This window comes from Myripristis murdjan, chromosome 17 (assembly GCF_902150065.1).
Source record: "Myripristis murdjan chromosome 17, fMyrMur1.1, whole genome shotgun sequence".
Classification (NCBI taxonomy): domain Eukaryota; kingdom Metazoa; phylum Chordata; class Actinopteri; order Holocentriformes; family Holocentridae; genus Myripristis; species Myripristis murdjan.
The window spans coordinates 23,917,872-23,933,981 of NC_043996.1; the positions used below are offsets into that span (position 1 = coordinate 23,917,872).

The window sequence follows — 16,110 nt, forward strand, 5'->3', positions numbered from 1 at the left end:
ATGATAATCTGTATCTGTGTAAATAATTTCATACATGTCATACTACTTGGGGATTTGGCACAATTATTATCAAAGCCTCTCACTTCCTCTAGAGATTGCTGTTGCCTCTCTGTAAAATCATATTTCAGCGGCTGTGTTATTTTCAAACTGTGTTTATAAAAGTAAGTTAAAGCATGTATTTGAGAGATGTGTACAGGTATGTTTTTTACAACAGGTGTCATCGTGCCTCAGCTCATCCTCTTCTGCCACTTTACATCACCGGACTGAAATTATTTGATTAACTCCTGGATGGCAGTGGCGCTCGATGTCTGAGCTGAAAGTGGAGGTTGTTGACCCCTGGTGGACTTAATGTCACTACAGGAGGTGAAAATGAAACTCTGTCTCTGTCTCTCTCTCTCTCTCTCTCTCTCCGTCTCTCTCATATCGTTCTTCTCAAATGTTTACAGTACATACAACACAGTACGCCACAGTTCAGCTGGATTTTCCACAGTCAGTGACACCAGATACAGCTGCTATATCTCAGCTGAAGCCCCCACCCCACCCTCTTAGACTCATTCTGCTGTGATTTCATACTGTAGGCTTGCACATCTAGCCATGAAATTGTGTGTGTGTGCGTGTGTGTGTGTGTGTGTGTGTGTGTGCATGGGGGGGTATGTATTATGAGACCATCTAGCCTTTATTTATAGCTTACTTCTCCCCTTTCAGTTTGTGAGCTAACATCGCAGGCAATCATCACAAACAAACACACGCATACACACATCGCACTGAGCTATACAGGACGCTCCTACTGGTGGCTTCCTGTATGCAGACAGTGGTGGTGCATTCACTGACAGGAGAAAAACAGCAACACCAGAAGAAAAAAAAAAGTTAAAAAAATTGGGTTTCACTTTATTCCTGAGTCAGGGCCGGGTGGCCGTCCTGCTAAGTGACACCTATGTGAGTCTAATGAATCCTGAAGCAGGTGCACCGCCCTCTCCTCTCTCCCAGTGTCCCTGGGTGACCCCGTGCCACATTCTAGCTCCACGCCCGTGCCAGCAGCAGCAAACTAGACACCAGCACCCCCTCCTGATATGTACTTCGCCATCCTGCATCCATTATTTTTAGCCGGGATCCGAGCGATCCATCTACACTTAATATGGGAAAAGAGTGCTTCGTATTCGCAGCCGTCTCTATATCCATCATCTCACTCTTTCTTCGTTTGGCGCAAAGTGGATGGGCCTTTGGGTGACAGGGGGGATGGCATCCTCAGCCACCCCCACCCTTCTCTCTTTAGCCCCCCCTTTTCCTTTATTGCTCTCTCACTCACCTTCTCCCTCTGTCACTTTCATCACGGATCACTGTCTTTCTCTGTCGTTCTCTGTCTGGACAGAAACGGGGAGCAGGTTGGTTCTCATCTCCTCACTCCACCCACTTTGATAACCCTGTTAACACACACACACACACACACACACACACTCAAGCACAGACACAAACTGGTATGCACATACACAAACACACACAGACGCACACACACACACACACACAGCTCTGTCACCGCAGCAACCGCTCTGGCCCCCACCTCATCTCTCCCATGCTCAATTACACCCCACGTAGACACACACACACCTAAGTCGAACTTAGCCCAACCCCTCTTGCACTTGGTGCCCTACTGCCAGTTGCCCATGTGGGGTTTTTAATAAGGCGGGTGCAAGAGTTGGTCTTGCTCTCTTCTGGGTGACGCGGATCGGAAGTGGTTCTACATAATTTCACCAAATTATTTGTTTTCTTTTACCTCTGAAACTGCAAGTACATCTCCAAAAGCGAAGAGAGGAACCATGAAGTGGAGCTGGGTGCTTGTGGCAGTCTTGCTGTCTTTTGGGGGGCTATCATGGGCCAAGGAGGGCTTGGACTTCCCCGAGTATGATGGCAAGGACCGTGTCCATGACCTGAACGCCAAGAACTATAAGTCGGTGATGAAGAAGTACGATGTGATGGTGGTGTACTACCATGAGCATCCCGGATCCAGCCGCGTCGCCCAGAGACAGTTTGAGATCGAGGAGCTGGCCCTTGAGGTGGGTTGGGACAGGAACTGGGAGGGTGGCTGGCTGGGGCCGAGTAGAGTTATTTATTATCCCTTAGGTGGAGAGGAAACTGACTAGGAAGCAGAATGGGGACAAGTAGGCATGATATCTAGTGCTTTATTCAAAAATACAAAGACTTTCAAATGATTACTCAGCCTTCTCCTGCCCAGAAACAGTTCAGCAGCTGTTTTGGAGGCCATAGCAGAATCTGTGTTTGGATTTTTCAGTTTGATTTTAATGTATGTATTGCAACCTGTACAGTTATAAAGTATGTATGTGGCAAGCTGCTGCTGGTTGAGGAACTTTTTTCAGAAGTTTTCTAATGCATATTTAATTTAAATCTTACCAACCAAGATGGCTGAATAATTAAAAAAAAAAAAAAAAAATCCTCTTCTTCACAATAAAATTATAGAGCAGTGCCTGCAAAAGGAGGGAGGGGGTAATATTTTGCAAATGGAAGCCAATATATTGTTTACAAGACTTGTATTAATTGAATGCAATGAAATTCAAGAATTTAATTAAGCGCTGAAACTCTATACAAGAGGAGTTAATGTGGGAATACTTTGATGACAGTACAGGGTAAAAAATAGCTTTGTGGAGTCAGAAATGCTGATAACTGAGGTACCAAAAATGTGTCACAATCCTGTGGTGTGAGAGGCAACATCGCCCGGGGGCAAAGAGCTGAGCTGTGGGGACACGAGATCCTATCACATATTCTGGCAAAGGAACAACTCGTGGACAGCATGTGTGTGTGTGTGTGTGTGTGTGTGTGTGTGTGTGTGTGTGTGTGTGTGTGTGTGTGTGTGTGTGTGTGTGTGCGTGTGTGTGCGGTGGTGACTTGATGCACTTAACACACCTCCACCAGCATACCAATGACAACCCAGCTACCCATCACTCCAGAAGCCTCCAGTCACCCTGGACAGTCAGCAGTTTGATCACATTCCTCACAGAAAAGCATTACATCATCATTCAGCGCACAACACGTTCAGTTCAGCGCCGCCTTCACTGCCACAGTCCAGTGTGTGTTCATTCTGAAAGGGGACATTTTATGGGTACACGTGAGAGGACAGCAAATGTCACAGATCACCGCACTGCATTTTACAGTTTTATTTACATTCACTAATCCTCCTTTGCAAGTCAAACTACTGACTTGACGTTGGTGTCTTTTTACCAAGCCATGTGTGTCTTTCTGTGGTGAATTTTATCTGGAGAGAGAAATGACAGATATAGTTGATGAGGAGGACATGTGTATTTTGCAAAGCATTTTTCAAGCTTTACTCTTCTCCGTTGGACTGAACACGACTCAAATTTCTCACACAGCGCTGCATCTGAGACAGATGACTGAACCGTTTATTCTAAGAAATATGGCTTACCATGTTTTGCAGTGAAACTCTTTAATGAGGACAAGTGCTAGTGAGTTCATGACTGTAACCATCTGGTTTTAAGGCCTTTGGTCCTACTATCTCGAAGTTTTATGTAGAGACAAAAAAGAGGCCAGTACCTTATACACTTGGTCCATTCTAATAATATTTAATTCCTTTTTTTTTTTAATTAAATATTTGAGTGACTTACTCAGACAGTTGTCACTGCAACTCTAAATCCTGCTTTTAACACACAAAACAACCCCCAGTCCTTCAAGCTCCTCCTCAGACTCATTGTTGACAGGTTCATTCCTGTAAAATCACGGCAATTATTCCCAAAGAAAATAGTAGGGAAAACAGATTATGTTTATAAACACTTTTAAATTATGTTTTATTTACTTTTATGGAGGAATTTTGCTTTGAGAGCTTTTTCATTTTGTGCAACAAGCCATGCACAGTGACTGTGCGTTTAAAAAATCACAAGTTGAATTTAGAGTGGCCTGTCACCGGAGAACACCTTGGAGTGGAAGTGCAAGGCTGATTAAGAACAGCACAGCGGGGCGTAATAATAGAAAAGAAAACATCAATAACCTAAATTGAGACAGGGGATTAAGAAAGAGGGAGAGAGAGTGGGGGGAGAGAGAGCGGGCGAGGCAGAGAGCCACCAAGCTGCTTTCCTGAACATATCACATCATCTGGACTGTCAGAGTCTGCTCGGTATGGGGCGGTGGGGCTTGGACTCGGGGCTGCAGGCCAGGACAGGAGGTTTTGGCTCCAGTACTGCCTGCTCAGCTCCATGCTGTGATTGACACTTGCAGTACTGTACTTGTCAGCGGATCCCAGAGAGCTAAGCGTCACTGCCACCTTGCCAAAATAGTCCCTGGGCTGGTGTGGCTCTGGTGCTATTTTTATCCAGTGCTGCTTTTGTGGTGGGTTGAGCTCCCTGAAGGCTTGTGTTTCTCCTGATGAATGCATTATGATTCACATTTAATGAGGACTTATTATTAGTAACACACAACAGCAAGGGCTCAAAATTTCAGAGGTCAAGGCACTTTGTCGGGGGTAACCAAGTGAAAATAGCCTATCAAATTGACATAGTGTGAACACGGAAATTGCAATGTGAAACCTGTTTTTCCCCGAATTTCACAAGTTTTCGCACCCTGGGATTTATTTTCTTGGTAATGGAACATAGATGTTGTTGTTTTCTTGGCCTAGAATTCCCTTTTTTAGACTGTGAGTGATTTTCTGGGCCTCTTGATTACATCGAAGTTATATTGTTATGGGTGAGCTTAAACCCAGCGCTTTAGTATTGTTTTCCATGCCTCCACAGAGGCAGGAGCCTGGCTCTAAAGGCCCGGGGCCTGCAGGCTGAATGCACTATTTTAAAATTTCCTCCGGCTCAAAAATAGTCATGGAGAGCTTTGCATACAAAGATATAAATTATGTCTTGGGGATCAACCCTGGCGCCTTCTACTTAGACATTCAAGGCACAGTAATGGGATGAGCGTCACATTCTCCAGTGGGAAGAAATCTAATTTGGACCTTCACTACTAATAACCATCTCATTATCAGGGGGGAAAATTTGATATTTTGTAGTATGTGCCTAGTCACTGCGTTCAAAATGACCATGGAAGTTGAATCATTAATGTTTCAACAAGAAGTGAAGGAATCATGGATTTTAGTAAAACTGCACTCCTTTCACTGATTTTTCATGTTGAGTATTTTGAAGACATGAGGACAGTAACCTGTAAAGCAAAGGTTTGGACAATCAGAGGCTAAGATTTAACTAGTAAGATAAGGTTGGTTCAAATACTCCAACGTTCAACTCAGAATACAATAAAATTACCATGAAAAAAAATGAATCACATCTCTGTAGATACATACCATGAACACACCAAGTCTAAATTATTAGGGTTAACAGTTGACAATGGATAAACAACAGGAGGATAAACAAGAAACTGGAGCAAAAAGTAGCCAACAAAACATGTCATAGATCACCATACACAAAAATTGAAACACACATAAAATTGGACACAAAAACACTGATTTAATTATGTCAGCACAAATGCCCTGATTTCCTCAAAGGAGCACTGGCAGGGAAAAATTGCCCAGTTTGTTCTAGGGCTGGGTTGAGTGAACTCAGGAAGATGAGAGCTGCAGAGGAAATGGTGAATAAGGCGATACTGTGTGTTTGTTATAAGTCTTTATTACACGTCATTCTAAATTTATGAGGACAGTATCCTTGTAGATGTGCTGCATGGAGCGTGACAATGCAGTGAGTAACATTAAGTTTGAATAATAACTACATATTTCAAAAGTTGATGGAGTAGCCTGTTTTTTACCTACCATAATCTGCATTGCGTTACCGTGATAATGTTCTCCACCTATCACGTAATCCAAGCCAACACACTGCATGACAGGCTTGTTAGTCAACTATTTACACCTTTGTAACAAATGCAGTCACTCACCCATAATTAGCCCAGTGTGTGTGTGTGTACAGTATGTGTGTGTCTGTTGGTGTTATACCACACAAACTCTAAGATGGTGCTCGAACCACTTCCTTAATTCAGTCAAGCTGTGAATGTGGCATCAACATTGGTCGACCCAACTGTCAGTCATGAGGTTCAAGTTTCATACAGATTTAGAAAGTGCATAAGCAGCGCTCTTAATTGCAGGCTTTTATGGTAATGAAACTCCTGAGTGAGATAACTTTGTCAATAGGGGTAAATAACAGTGTAGAGTGCTTTCAAATACTTAACATGAGAACACAAGCCCTGATTTTACTGCACCCTGTCTAAATGGAGAAGTGAGTCACACAGCCACACATTCCCATCATTTATTGAGTTAAATATTGTCCCAGCTCAGCTTCAGGTGTGTGACTGTGTCTTTCATTTTTCAGCTCGCCGCCCAAGTCCTGGAAGAATTCGATGATGAGGATGTTGGAGTCGGCCTCATTGATGAAAAGCTCGACAAAGTCGTTGCAAAGAAATTAGGTAAACGCTCGGCGAAATAAATACTGCTGCAGACATTTGAAACTTAGATCATTATCTAAAATCAGACCGCACTGTATCTGTGTCCTGGCCTCTTGTCAGAGTTGCCCTATGCAGTCCCCTTATGGCTGAAAATGTGAACTAACCTGTTTTAATGGGGGTAATTCAGATCTCAGTGGTATATGATGGGAAAAAATGATGGCAAATATGAATGCTATGGGGTGGATACAGGAGTCTGCATCTGTACAGGACTACTCCTGCTGTCATTAAAGGGCCATACATGCCTGATTTAGTCCATTTACTGCAGTGAAAAGCATACATTACCACTGGCCATTTTTCAAAGCATAAACATCCTATCTTGGTGCTTTAAAATAAAAAATTTTAAAAATCACATAATTTGAGCATTCAAATGACAAAAAATACTTAAAGGCAGACTATTTGGTTTCAAATGGGAGGGCACACCACTTTATTTATGAATCTTAATGGATGGAGCTGAGGAGGGATAACACGCCTCAGGTTCATGCCAAGACTAATAATCCATAGAATTAATATAGCACTATTATATCTCTGCATGGAATCTAATATTTTGATGTCAAATGTACACAAAAGCATTAAGCACTCTCATATTTTGCATTTTAATGGGGTAAAAGAGCTGAGGAGTTGAATCCCTGGGGCATTTCTAAATTGTAGTCTTTTGAGAATTGAGCGCCATTAATTATTCTTTACCACATCAAAACTGCATAGTCTGCCTTTAACTTTCTCTGGTGTTCTGGCTAACATCCATACCCAGGATTGAAAGTCATTGGCAACTGAATCTAGTCTGTAAAACAGTCTTGTAGACAGGAGCCATAGACAGGAATTGGTCATTCAAATGCAAGCAATAAATCAGAAAAAGCAAAGACTTGCTTCCAGTGTCAGCCAGATAAACTATCAGAACTTTTTAAAAGCAAGAAGAAGTGAAATCCACATTGCCCTTTTTACAATGTCCATGTTTGCTCATTGTCTGTCTTCTGGCTTTGGTTTTCTGGCCAGATGGTGTAAATGCAATGTTGTTTGGCAGCCAACTTTGAAGTCCAGGAAGTGGGAGCTTCCCGCACTGGAAAATGTGTAAACTTTTCAACTACAGCACAAAAATTAAGTAAATTTGACAAAAAATAAACAGAAACAGAATGTGCATTGTGATGGATTACCTACATCAAGTACGTTTCTAGTCTCTGTAGTTTTTGATATTTGAACAGTGCTGAAATGAATTGGAAAAATAGCCACCTGGAAGGTAGGAAAAACATTCAAACATCTAAAACAGTACGGTATGCTTTGGAAAATCATCAGTAAGAGTGTAAAGTGTACATGAATTGTTTAAAATGGGTTAAAACATGCAAAAGCATCTTAGTGCAACATCTTGGGTGGGTTTGAGATCAAGCACCTCTGATTTTTTTCCTTCTTTTCCCAGACCTCGATGAGGCCGACAGCATCTATATCTTCACGGACGACGAAGTCATAGAATATGATGGAGAGCTTGCAGCAGATACGCTAGTGGAGTTCATCTTTGATGTTCGTGAGGATATAATCTCCCAGTTAATGGCCTGCCTTATCTAGCAAAAAATGTCTCAACATCCTCATTTGCTTTCTTTTAAGATAACCCACAGCGTCTTACTCTGGCTTCCTCTTGTCACTGTCAACTCCTGCTGCTCACTCTCTCCCCTCTCCTGCATGGTCTCACATCTCCTCTAGGTTCTCGAGGACCCAGTGGAAATTATTGACAATATGAAGGAACTTAAAGGCTTCGAAAATGTGGAGGAGGACATCAAACTGGTGGGCTACTTTAAGAGTCACAAGTCGGAACGTAAGAATCAGTACTGTGATGACATGTCAAATTTTTCAGTTGATATAATTTATTTATTCACATGTGGAAAAAATATGCAGGCAGGTTCCAGAAAGTTTAGACACACTTAGTTTTGCTTGATTTGACCTTTGAGTCTTAGATGGCTTTGAATCTTAAAGGGGTCCTCAAGTCAGCAGAGTTAACGATGGGAGCAACAAGTCTACATTCTTAGATGCAGGGCCCAATCTTCTGAAACAACTTGATGGATGCCTGTAAAATTTCAGATTTTGATGCTTTTGCTGATGCTGCTGAAGAGTTCCATCCTCACATCAGCTTCTTTGCCACATTCAACGCCAAGGTGAGCATTATGGCATACTGTCTCTTAGTTAATGTTTCCTTTCATTTGGTAAAGGACATTCTCCTGAAGTATTAGCTGCTATGGACATTGGCTGCCACCACCAGCTTTCAGATTTTTGGATACAGATTCTTTTCTTCATATCTGTAATTGCCAATAGGCAAAAATGCTTTGTGACAAGAACTTTCTGGGGCACACAATCTTTCTAAGTCTGCTAGTTTGTAAGTGTTTTAGAGGTACTTTGTGTGAAATAGTTTTGTCAAATGAACTTTTTGTGCACTGTGCTAGATGTCGTTGTCTTTCTCATTTATAAAAATGGCAATGTATATTTGTATGATGTCATAGTTTCAAACTGTTAGCAACTTCTTTAGGGATGATTCTGCCCTCAAAAAAATCCATTTCTATCTTGTAAGCAAAGTTCTTCAGATAACTTGGGATTTTAGTAACTCATAATGTACTTTACCTTCACACAATGAGTCAGTGGGTTATCGACAGCTTGTGTCAATGCATTGAGATGCTGCAGTGTCTTATTTTATGAATAAAACCCTAGTTGTTCTTAACGTTCTTAATCATGGACCTCTCTAAGGACCCAGCACCTTGCCTTGGGTCATTGGGTCCGCTTCATTGTTGTTCCTAATTCTTTTGTCCATAAACTGGCTCACAGGTCGCCAAGGCTCTGGACCTGAAGTTAAATGAGGTGGACTTCTATGAGCCCTTCATGGACAAGCCAGTGGTCATCCCTGGAAAACCCTACACTGAGGAGGAGCTTGTGGAATTCATCGAGGACAACGACAGGTACGGTGAGACCCAAGGGTGTTCTGCTAGAATAGTGCATGATCTAGTGAGGTGAATCTTTAACCAATGAGATTCACCACTGAAATGCACATTATGAAACACGGCATCTAATTTCTCTTTGAAGACCAACCCTGAGGAAGCTGCAGCCACACAACATGTATGAGATCTGGGTAAGCACTTGAAACCCCTGCACTACATGGATAACATTGTCCTAAGCCAAACTATTCTTTGACAAATGTATTTGCCCAGGAACTGCAATGAGGTTCCTGAATAATTTCTTCACTTGCCAAAACCACTGTAAACTACTTCACCAAACCCTACTTCCAACTCTACCCCTGTGTCTTCAAAGTTTGATTTTTTATTCTTCTCATAGGAGGATGATGTTGATGGTGAACACATCATTGCTTTTGCAGAGGAGTCTGACCCAGGTAAAGAAGCCACAAATCAATCAGATAGACTCGATTGGCAGTAGAGTTTCCAAAGGGAAGTTTAGTAACGGTCGAAATACCAACAAATGTCTTTCTTATTGTGGTTTCATGAAATCTATTGTGGTTCGTGTTACTCAGTGACCTAACTAATACTTACCTGACTCCGCTTCACAGACGGTTTCGAATTCCTGGAGATCCTGAAGCAAGTTGCCGAGGATAACACAGATCATCCTGACCTCAGCATTGTCTGGATTGACCCTGACGACTTCCCTCTGGTAAGGTCATGACCACAGCATGTACATACCAGGAACCATGAGCACCATTTTGGATGGTTAAACTGCCAGAAAATTTAGACTTAATGACAATGTTGTATTAATTTATAAAGGACTCTTAACAAAAACAGTTTTGTACCAATTCCATGTTAATTTGACTGACACTGAATGACATCTATCTAGTTACAGGGTATGATTCAAAGAGTTGTTTTCTCCTTGTACCCTGCAGCTGGTCCCACACTGGGAGAAGACTTTTGGAATCGACCTGTCCGTCCCACAGATTGGTGTTGTTGATGCTGGGGATGTGAGTAATGTTTTCTGTGGTTTATTCAAAGATTATTTTCAAAGCGATAAATGGCCTGGCTCCACATTATATTTCAGACCTGTTATAATTATCTCCTCCTAGATGCAGACATGTTAGTTTTTGAAAACACCTGTTTGAATGTTCCAAAGTCCAGATGAAAGACTAAATCTGACTGAAATTAAACTTTGAAACAAAACTCCTTCAGCAAAGTCAGAGCTTATTCTTTGAGGACAACACAAACACTCCTCTTGGAATCAAACAATAATTGCTCATATTCAGTTCTGTAAGACAGTATCGCTTCTTAGTGTTACATGAATTATCTAGTATGTAATCAGGCATCCTACTATGGACAAATATTGCTAGCCTGGAGCCAGAACATGTGAATTGATTCATCAATTATTAATCCATGAATCCCCAAGGATTTGAAATTTAAAGGCTCCCTTCAGGTGGCCTGTGGTCATTTTCATATCTCTTCATGAAACTGTTCAGTTGCTCCCATTTAACCAGGAAAACAAAAGATTGGTTGTACTCTATTTGTATTCAAAATTTGCCAATGGATATGTGGAGGTAGCGCTCTATTTAAATGCTGAAATCACCCAAGTCATGTGCCACTTGGCCAAGGCAATGAGACTGGCAGAAATATCACAGGAAGAAGAGCATATAGCGAATGGCTGACAACAACAAGGGATAAAGAATTTTGGTTTGAAGAATATTAAATAAAATGTAGTGTGTATCACCAACTTTGGATTTCAATCCAAAAAGTTAGGAGATAAACCACATATCTGTTTAATACGGTGGTTAAAATATTGGGCAACACTTTACAATAAGAGTACAACAATTAGTTAACATTAGTTAATGCCGTAATGGTTAATTAACTGTTAGTTAATGATTATAATGGCATTTACTAATGTTAATAATATCTACAATAACCCTTAAATAACATGTAAATTAATACCTTAGCATGAACAGCATTAGTACATGATTCTTAGACACATTAGTTAACGGTTAGTTAACTGTTACTTAATGTTTATTATGGCATTAACTAACGTTAATTGTTGTACTCTTATTGTAAAGTGTTACCAAATATTGTGCCATTGCCACTTTAACAAAGTTTTGAGCTATTCTTCAGATGGAAACAGTGTGTGTACTGACAATTTGGTCTTGTTACACCCGACGCCCATCTATGTAAATAAAAACCAGGCAAACCGGGCACCAAACTGAGTGCAGCAGCACAGTGAGATCTGTTTGAATCCCTGGAAGGGGTGTGGTTACACCTGTTGCACAGGTGAAGAATTAGGGTTGATAATTATACATCCCTTTTTGAGATGACTGGTTTCAGGAAGATTTTTGAATATGCATGAGGTAACGAGGTCAGTCCAGAGGGGGGCTTTAACCTGACTTGCTCTTCATTGCCCTGCAGGCTGACAGTGTGTGGATGGACATGGACGATGGCGATGACATACCATCTGTAGACGAGCTGGAGGACTGGATCGAAGACGCTCTGTCTGGTGAGATTGATCCTGATGATGATGATGATGATGATGACGACGATGATGACGATGATGATGATGATGACGACGACGATGACGATGATGATGACGACGACGATGATGACGATGATGATGATGACGATGACGACGATGATGATGATGACGACGATGACGACGATGATGATGACGACGACGATGATGATGATGACGACGATGATGACGACGATGACGACGACGACGATGATGACGATGACGACGATGACTATTAAATCATCACAGTCATAATTTACTCATTAAGTCTGACCAATGCAGTTTCAAGAGTCAACATCATCGAATCTCTCAGATCATCCTCTTTTGTAACGAGTTGTTTTGTTGACGTTGTCAGGTCATGTTGGTATCCCATCTTTTCATCATCCTCACTCTTCATCTTGCCAGAACAATATTCCACTAGTCAGTTTCCCTCTTCCCAAAACTATTCTTAAATCCTCCTGCACTTAATAACGGACAAAACTCTCTAAGATCCCACCGTATTTTTATTCCCACATGTAACAGTGTCTTGTACAATAATTAAAAAAAAGACATTTCGAAACCTTGCCATCTACTGCTATTGATTTTTATATTACTCAAGTTTTTATTCTCTGAAACTCTGGAGTTCTGGGTTGCAATGTTTATGCATTATGTCTGAGTCCAACTGTGAAGTCTGTTGCAGTTTGAATGTGTTTTATTTATGTTCACTTCTTTTTTTGTTCGCCCCGATATCTAAACAACTGAAGTAAAATCCAAGGGTGCTAGCAGGCTTTTCTGGCGGGTCTTAAGTATCATCAGCCTACTCTGTTAAATCAATGTAACTTTGTGCACTGAGAGTGCTGTACATCATACAGATGTTTTCTATGATGATGAAATATAACAACAGCCATATTCTATTTTTGTAACATGAGAAATTTAACTGTGAAGTCTTAAATAAATGACAGCTTGGACAGAATTTTCACAGCTGCATGGTTTCTTAACTCTGTTACCCCTTTTCCACCAGGGCTGGTTCGGAGCCGGTGCCTGACTTAGCACCAGTTTTTTGGTTTTCCACCGCCCGAGCTGGGGCCAAACTGGTGCCAAACTGGTTCCAAACTGGTGCTAGGCAAGCACCGACTCCGAGCAGGGGCTAAACAGGAGCCAGAGAACGAACCGATGACGCGGCCCACCGCGTCATTGGTGGGCGGGGTTACAAAACAAAACAGGAACTGCGAACGCTATAAACATAAACAATAATCCCCGAGAAGCCGCGGGTTATACTGGTTTTACAACGGCATGGAACGCGGCTCAGCAAATTACATTTAAGGATGAGAAGCACCCGTTTTATAACTAAACATCGCTGTCATTCGTTCCGATCGCGAATCCGACAGGTAGCCGGCAATAATTGTGTTTTTCGCCTCTGTATTGAAACGTAGGCTTGTAAAGACACAAGCAGTATTTGCATCGCTAATAAATCCAGATCCTGCTCCACCCGGGGCCAGAAACTGTATCGGGAAAGCATCGTTATATGCTTGACTGAGACGCGGCTCACGAACATCATCCCCGACTCACTGATCAGTTTCACCGGCTTCAGGACAGGACGGGCGGACAGACACAGAGACGCTGCAGCCACTGTATAGTATGAGTGTGCAGTTTTATGTGTGTTGACGTGATGAAGCTGCCGTGACAATGTAATTTCCTGCAGCGGATTAATAAAGTATCATTCATTCATTCATTCATGATGGTTATTGTGATTCTGAGCGGGCGTCTCGCGCACCCGTCATTACGTTTTCCGAAGACGTCATGACGTGGCTCTGACTTGGCTCCACTTTGCTCTTGACCGGTGGAAAAGCAAACCGGTTCTTCGTTGGCACCAGTTAAGCACCGGCTCTAGCACCAGCTCCGAACTAGCACCAGGTTTTTTCTGGTGGAAAAGGGGCATGTGTGTGTGTGTGTGTGTGTGTGTGTGTGTGTGTGTGTGTGTGTGTGTGTGTGTGTCTCAAGGCCGGCATGAGCATTCACCCGACACATAAATTCTGAAGAGTGGATATTGTTCACACAGCTATGGTATGGAGGTGGCAGCTGTTTCTGGTGCAGGTACAGGATGTTGATAACTGGTTTTAATTTCCAGACCAACTGGGAATATTGGGTTCCCTTCTGGGACTAAAATAGTTCAGAAAATACTGTTAGATGGGAAATGCAGGCCAAAAAAAAAACAAAAAAAAAAACGATTTCTAAAGAACTAAAAACAATCAAAATCATGGTAGATTTTGTTGGTCATGTTGAAACTGCAAAATTTAAGCTTCACGTTTCAAAGCACTGGACAAAGAAAGCACTCTGCCAAGACTCTGCAACGAGTGATTAAAACTGCCCAAAACATCATTGGTACCCATCTACCAAGCATCAGTGATATCGGGGAGGTGAGGTGCCTGCGCAGAGCCAAAAGGATCCTAAAAGACAACAGCCACCTCAGCCACAGCCTGTTCACCCTGCTGCCGCCAGGAAAAAGATACAGAAGTATCTACAGAGCAGCTGCACTCCTGCATGTTTAATAATTTTATTTTTTTATACAATCAATTAATCAATCAAGAGGGAACCACATTTTAATTTCATCATACAACCTGTTGTATGATGACCAATAAACTTCCTTGTATCCTTGTATGGTATATTAAAACATACTAAATTGTATTGTTTAGAAAATATACCGTATTGATCTGAATATAAGACGATATTTTTTCCATTGAAAATGCCCTGAAAAAACACCCTCGTCTAATATTGGGGGTCTAAGCAAATATACATGTATTGTACTTGCATATGTTCTGTGCTTGAATACAGTAGGCTACACTTCCCCCGCTCTGGCACGGTTGGAAGGGGTGTGCTCCAGCACGGTACGGGCGTTCATGCACAAGCACATGCACGGTCACGCACGCAGCGCACGAACCTGGATACAACGTAAATGCAACTTTCCTCCTGTCTCCGCAAAATCGTTTAATGCGCGCAGTGCGCTTACCGGCGAATGGCCGCGTTGCGCAGTCAATAATCAACCATGTTGTCTGTGTCGCTGTCCATGGTGCTGCTGCAACCGTGTATAAACAAAAGCTGATTTTTGATGAAAGGTATATATGACAGTCTGTGTGCGCCGTGCACCTGTCAGATCCGGCAGACCTGACTGGGTGGGTGCGGTGCCGGCCGCGGCACCAGCCGGCATCAGGTAGGCCGGCCGGTGTGTGCCGCCACCCGGTTGAATGTGGCAGCCAGCTGACATGCTGCTCCGGCTGTCAGCTGGATGCTTTCTGAAGTTACCTCCGAAACTGTCAAGGTAAATAAACATCCCTTAACCCTGTCCCTGAGTGCAATATGAGATGGTGGCGGTCTCAGAAAGAAGAGCTAAAAAATGCCCACAGACAGAGAAGGGCTTTTCGTGGTCCAAAAACTGGTCGATTCAACGAGATTGACAGGAGGGTGTGCGATACTGTGAATGAGAAACGTAGTGAAGGACTGCCCATTACGAGGGCTGTGATGCAGCAAAAAGCACTTGAAGTTGCCACAAAGCTCAACATACCCCGCACTGAGTTTAAAGCTAGAATGGTCTGGTGTCGCAGAATGTCCATATAAAAAGTATATTTCCAAAAAAGGGTCTTGGAAAAGAGGGGTCGTCTTATATTCAGATCAATACGGTATAAGCAAATTATCCTCAAACAGAAAATGGTTACTAACAGTGCAGCAAACAGTTTTTGGAGTTCATCCCTGTAGGCAGATTTGTCCCACCACAGTCATGCCATCTGCAAACTTCATGATTTGCTTTGTGCTGTGGGTTGGTGTGCAGTCGTAGGTGTGCAGTCGTAGGTGTGTAGGACGTAGAGAACAGGACTCAGCACATAACCTTGTGGGACTCCAGTGCTGAAAGTCAGGGTTGAGGAGTGAGAGGACCCCATCCTAACGGTCTGTGGGCGATCTGTCAACAAGTCCTTGATCGAGCAGTTTGTTCACCATCTGCTGGGGATGACGGTGTTAAATGCAGAGCTGAAATCTACAAACAGCATCCTCACATATGAGCCAGGGCGCTCCAGGGGAGTCAGTGCAGAGTGGACAGCTGTGTTTATGGCGTCCTCTGTGGACCTGTTGGCTCTATATGCAAATTGGTGTTGGTCCAGGGAGGGTGGAGGTGAGGATTTGATGTGTTTCAGGACCAGCCTCTAAAAGCTCTTCATCACAGTGGAAGTAAGA

General features: G+C 42.5%; 1 protein-coding gene across 1 annotated transcript; it reads left to right on the top strand.

Annotated features, from left to right (window-relative positions):
* The first annotated feature begins 1,693 nt into the window (after positions 1 to 1,693).
* Positions 1,694 to 12,848, top strand: LOC115374971 (calsequestrin-1-like). Its single transcript, XM_030074164.1, has 11 exons — positions 1,694 to 2,051; positions 6,321 to 6,414; positions 7,862 to 7,962; positions 8,143 to 8,254; positions 8,518 to 8,591; positions 9,253 to 9,383; positions 9,508 to 9,553; positions 9,757 to 9,811; positions 9,986 to 10,086; positions 10,313 to 10,387; positions 11,808 to 12,848. Exons 1-11 carry the CDS (start codon positions 1,815 to 1,817, stop codon positions 12,144 to 12,146), a joined length of 1,365 nt encoding a protein of 454 aa, XP_029930024.1. The 5' UTR covers positions 1,694 to 1,814; the 3' UTR covers positions 12,147 to 12,848.
* Positions 12,849 to 16,110: the final 3,262 nt, after the last annotated feature.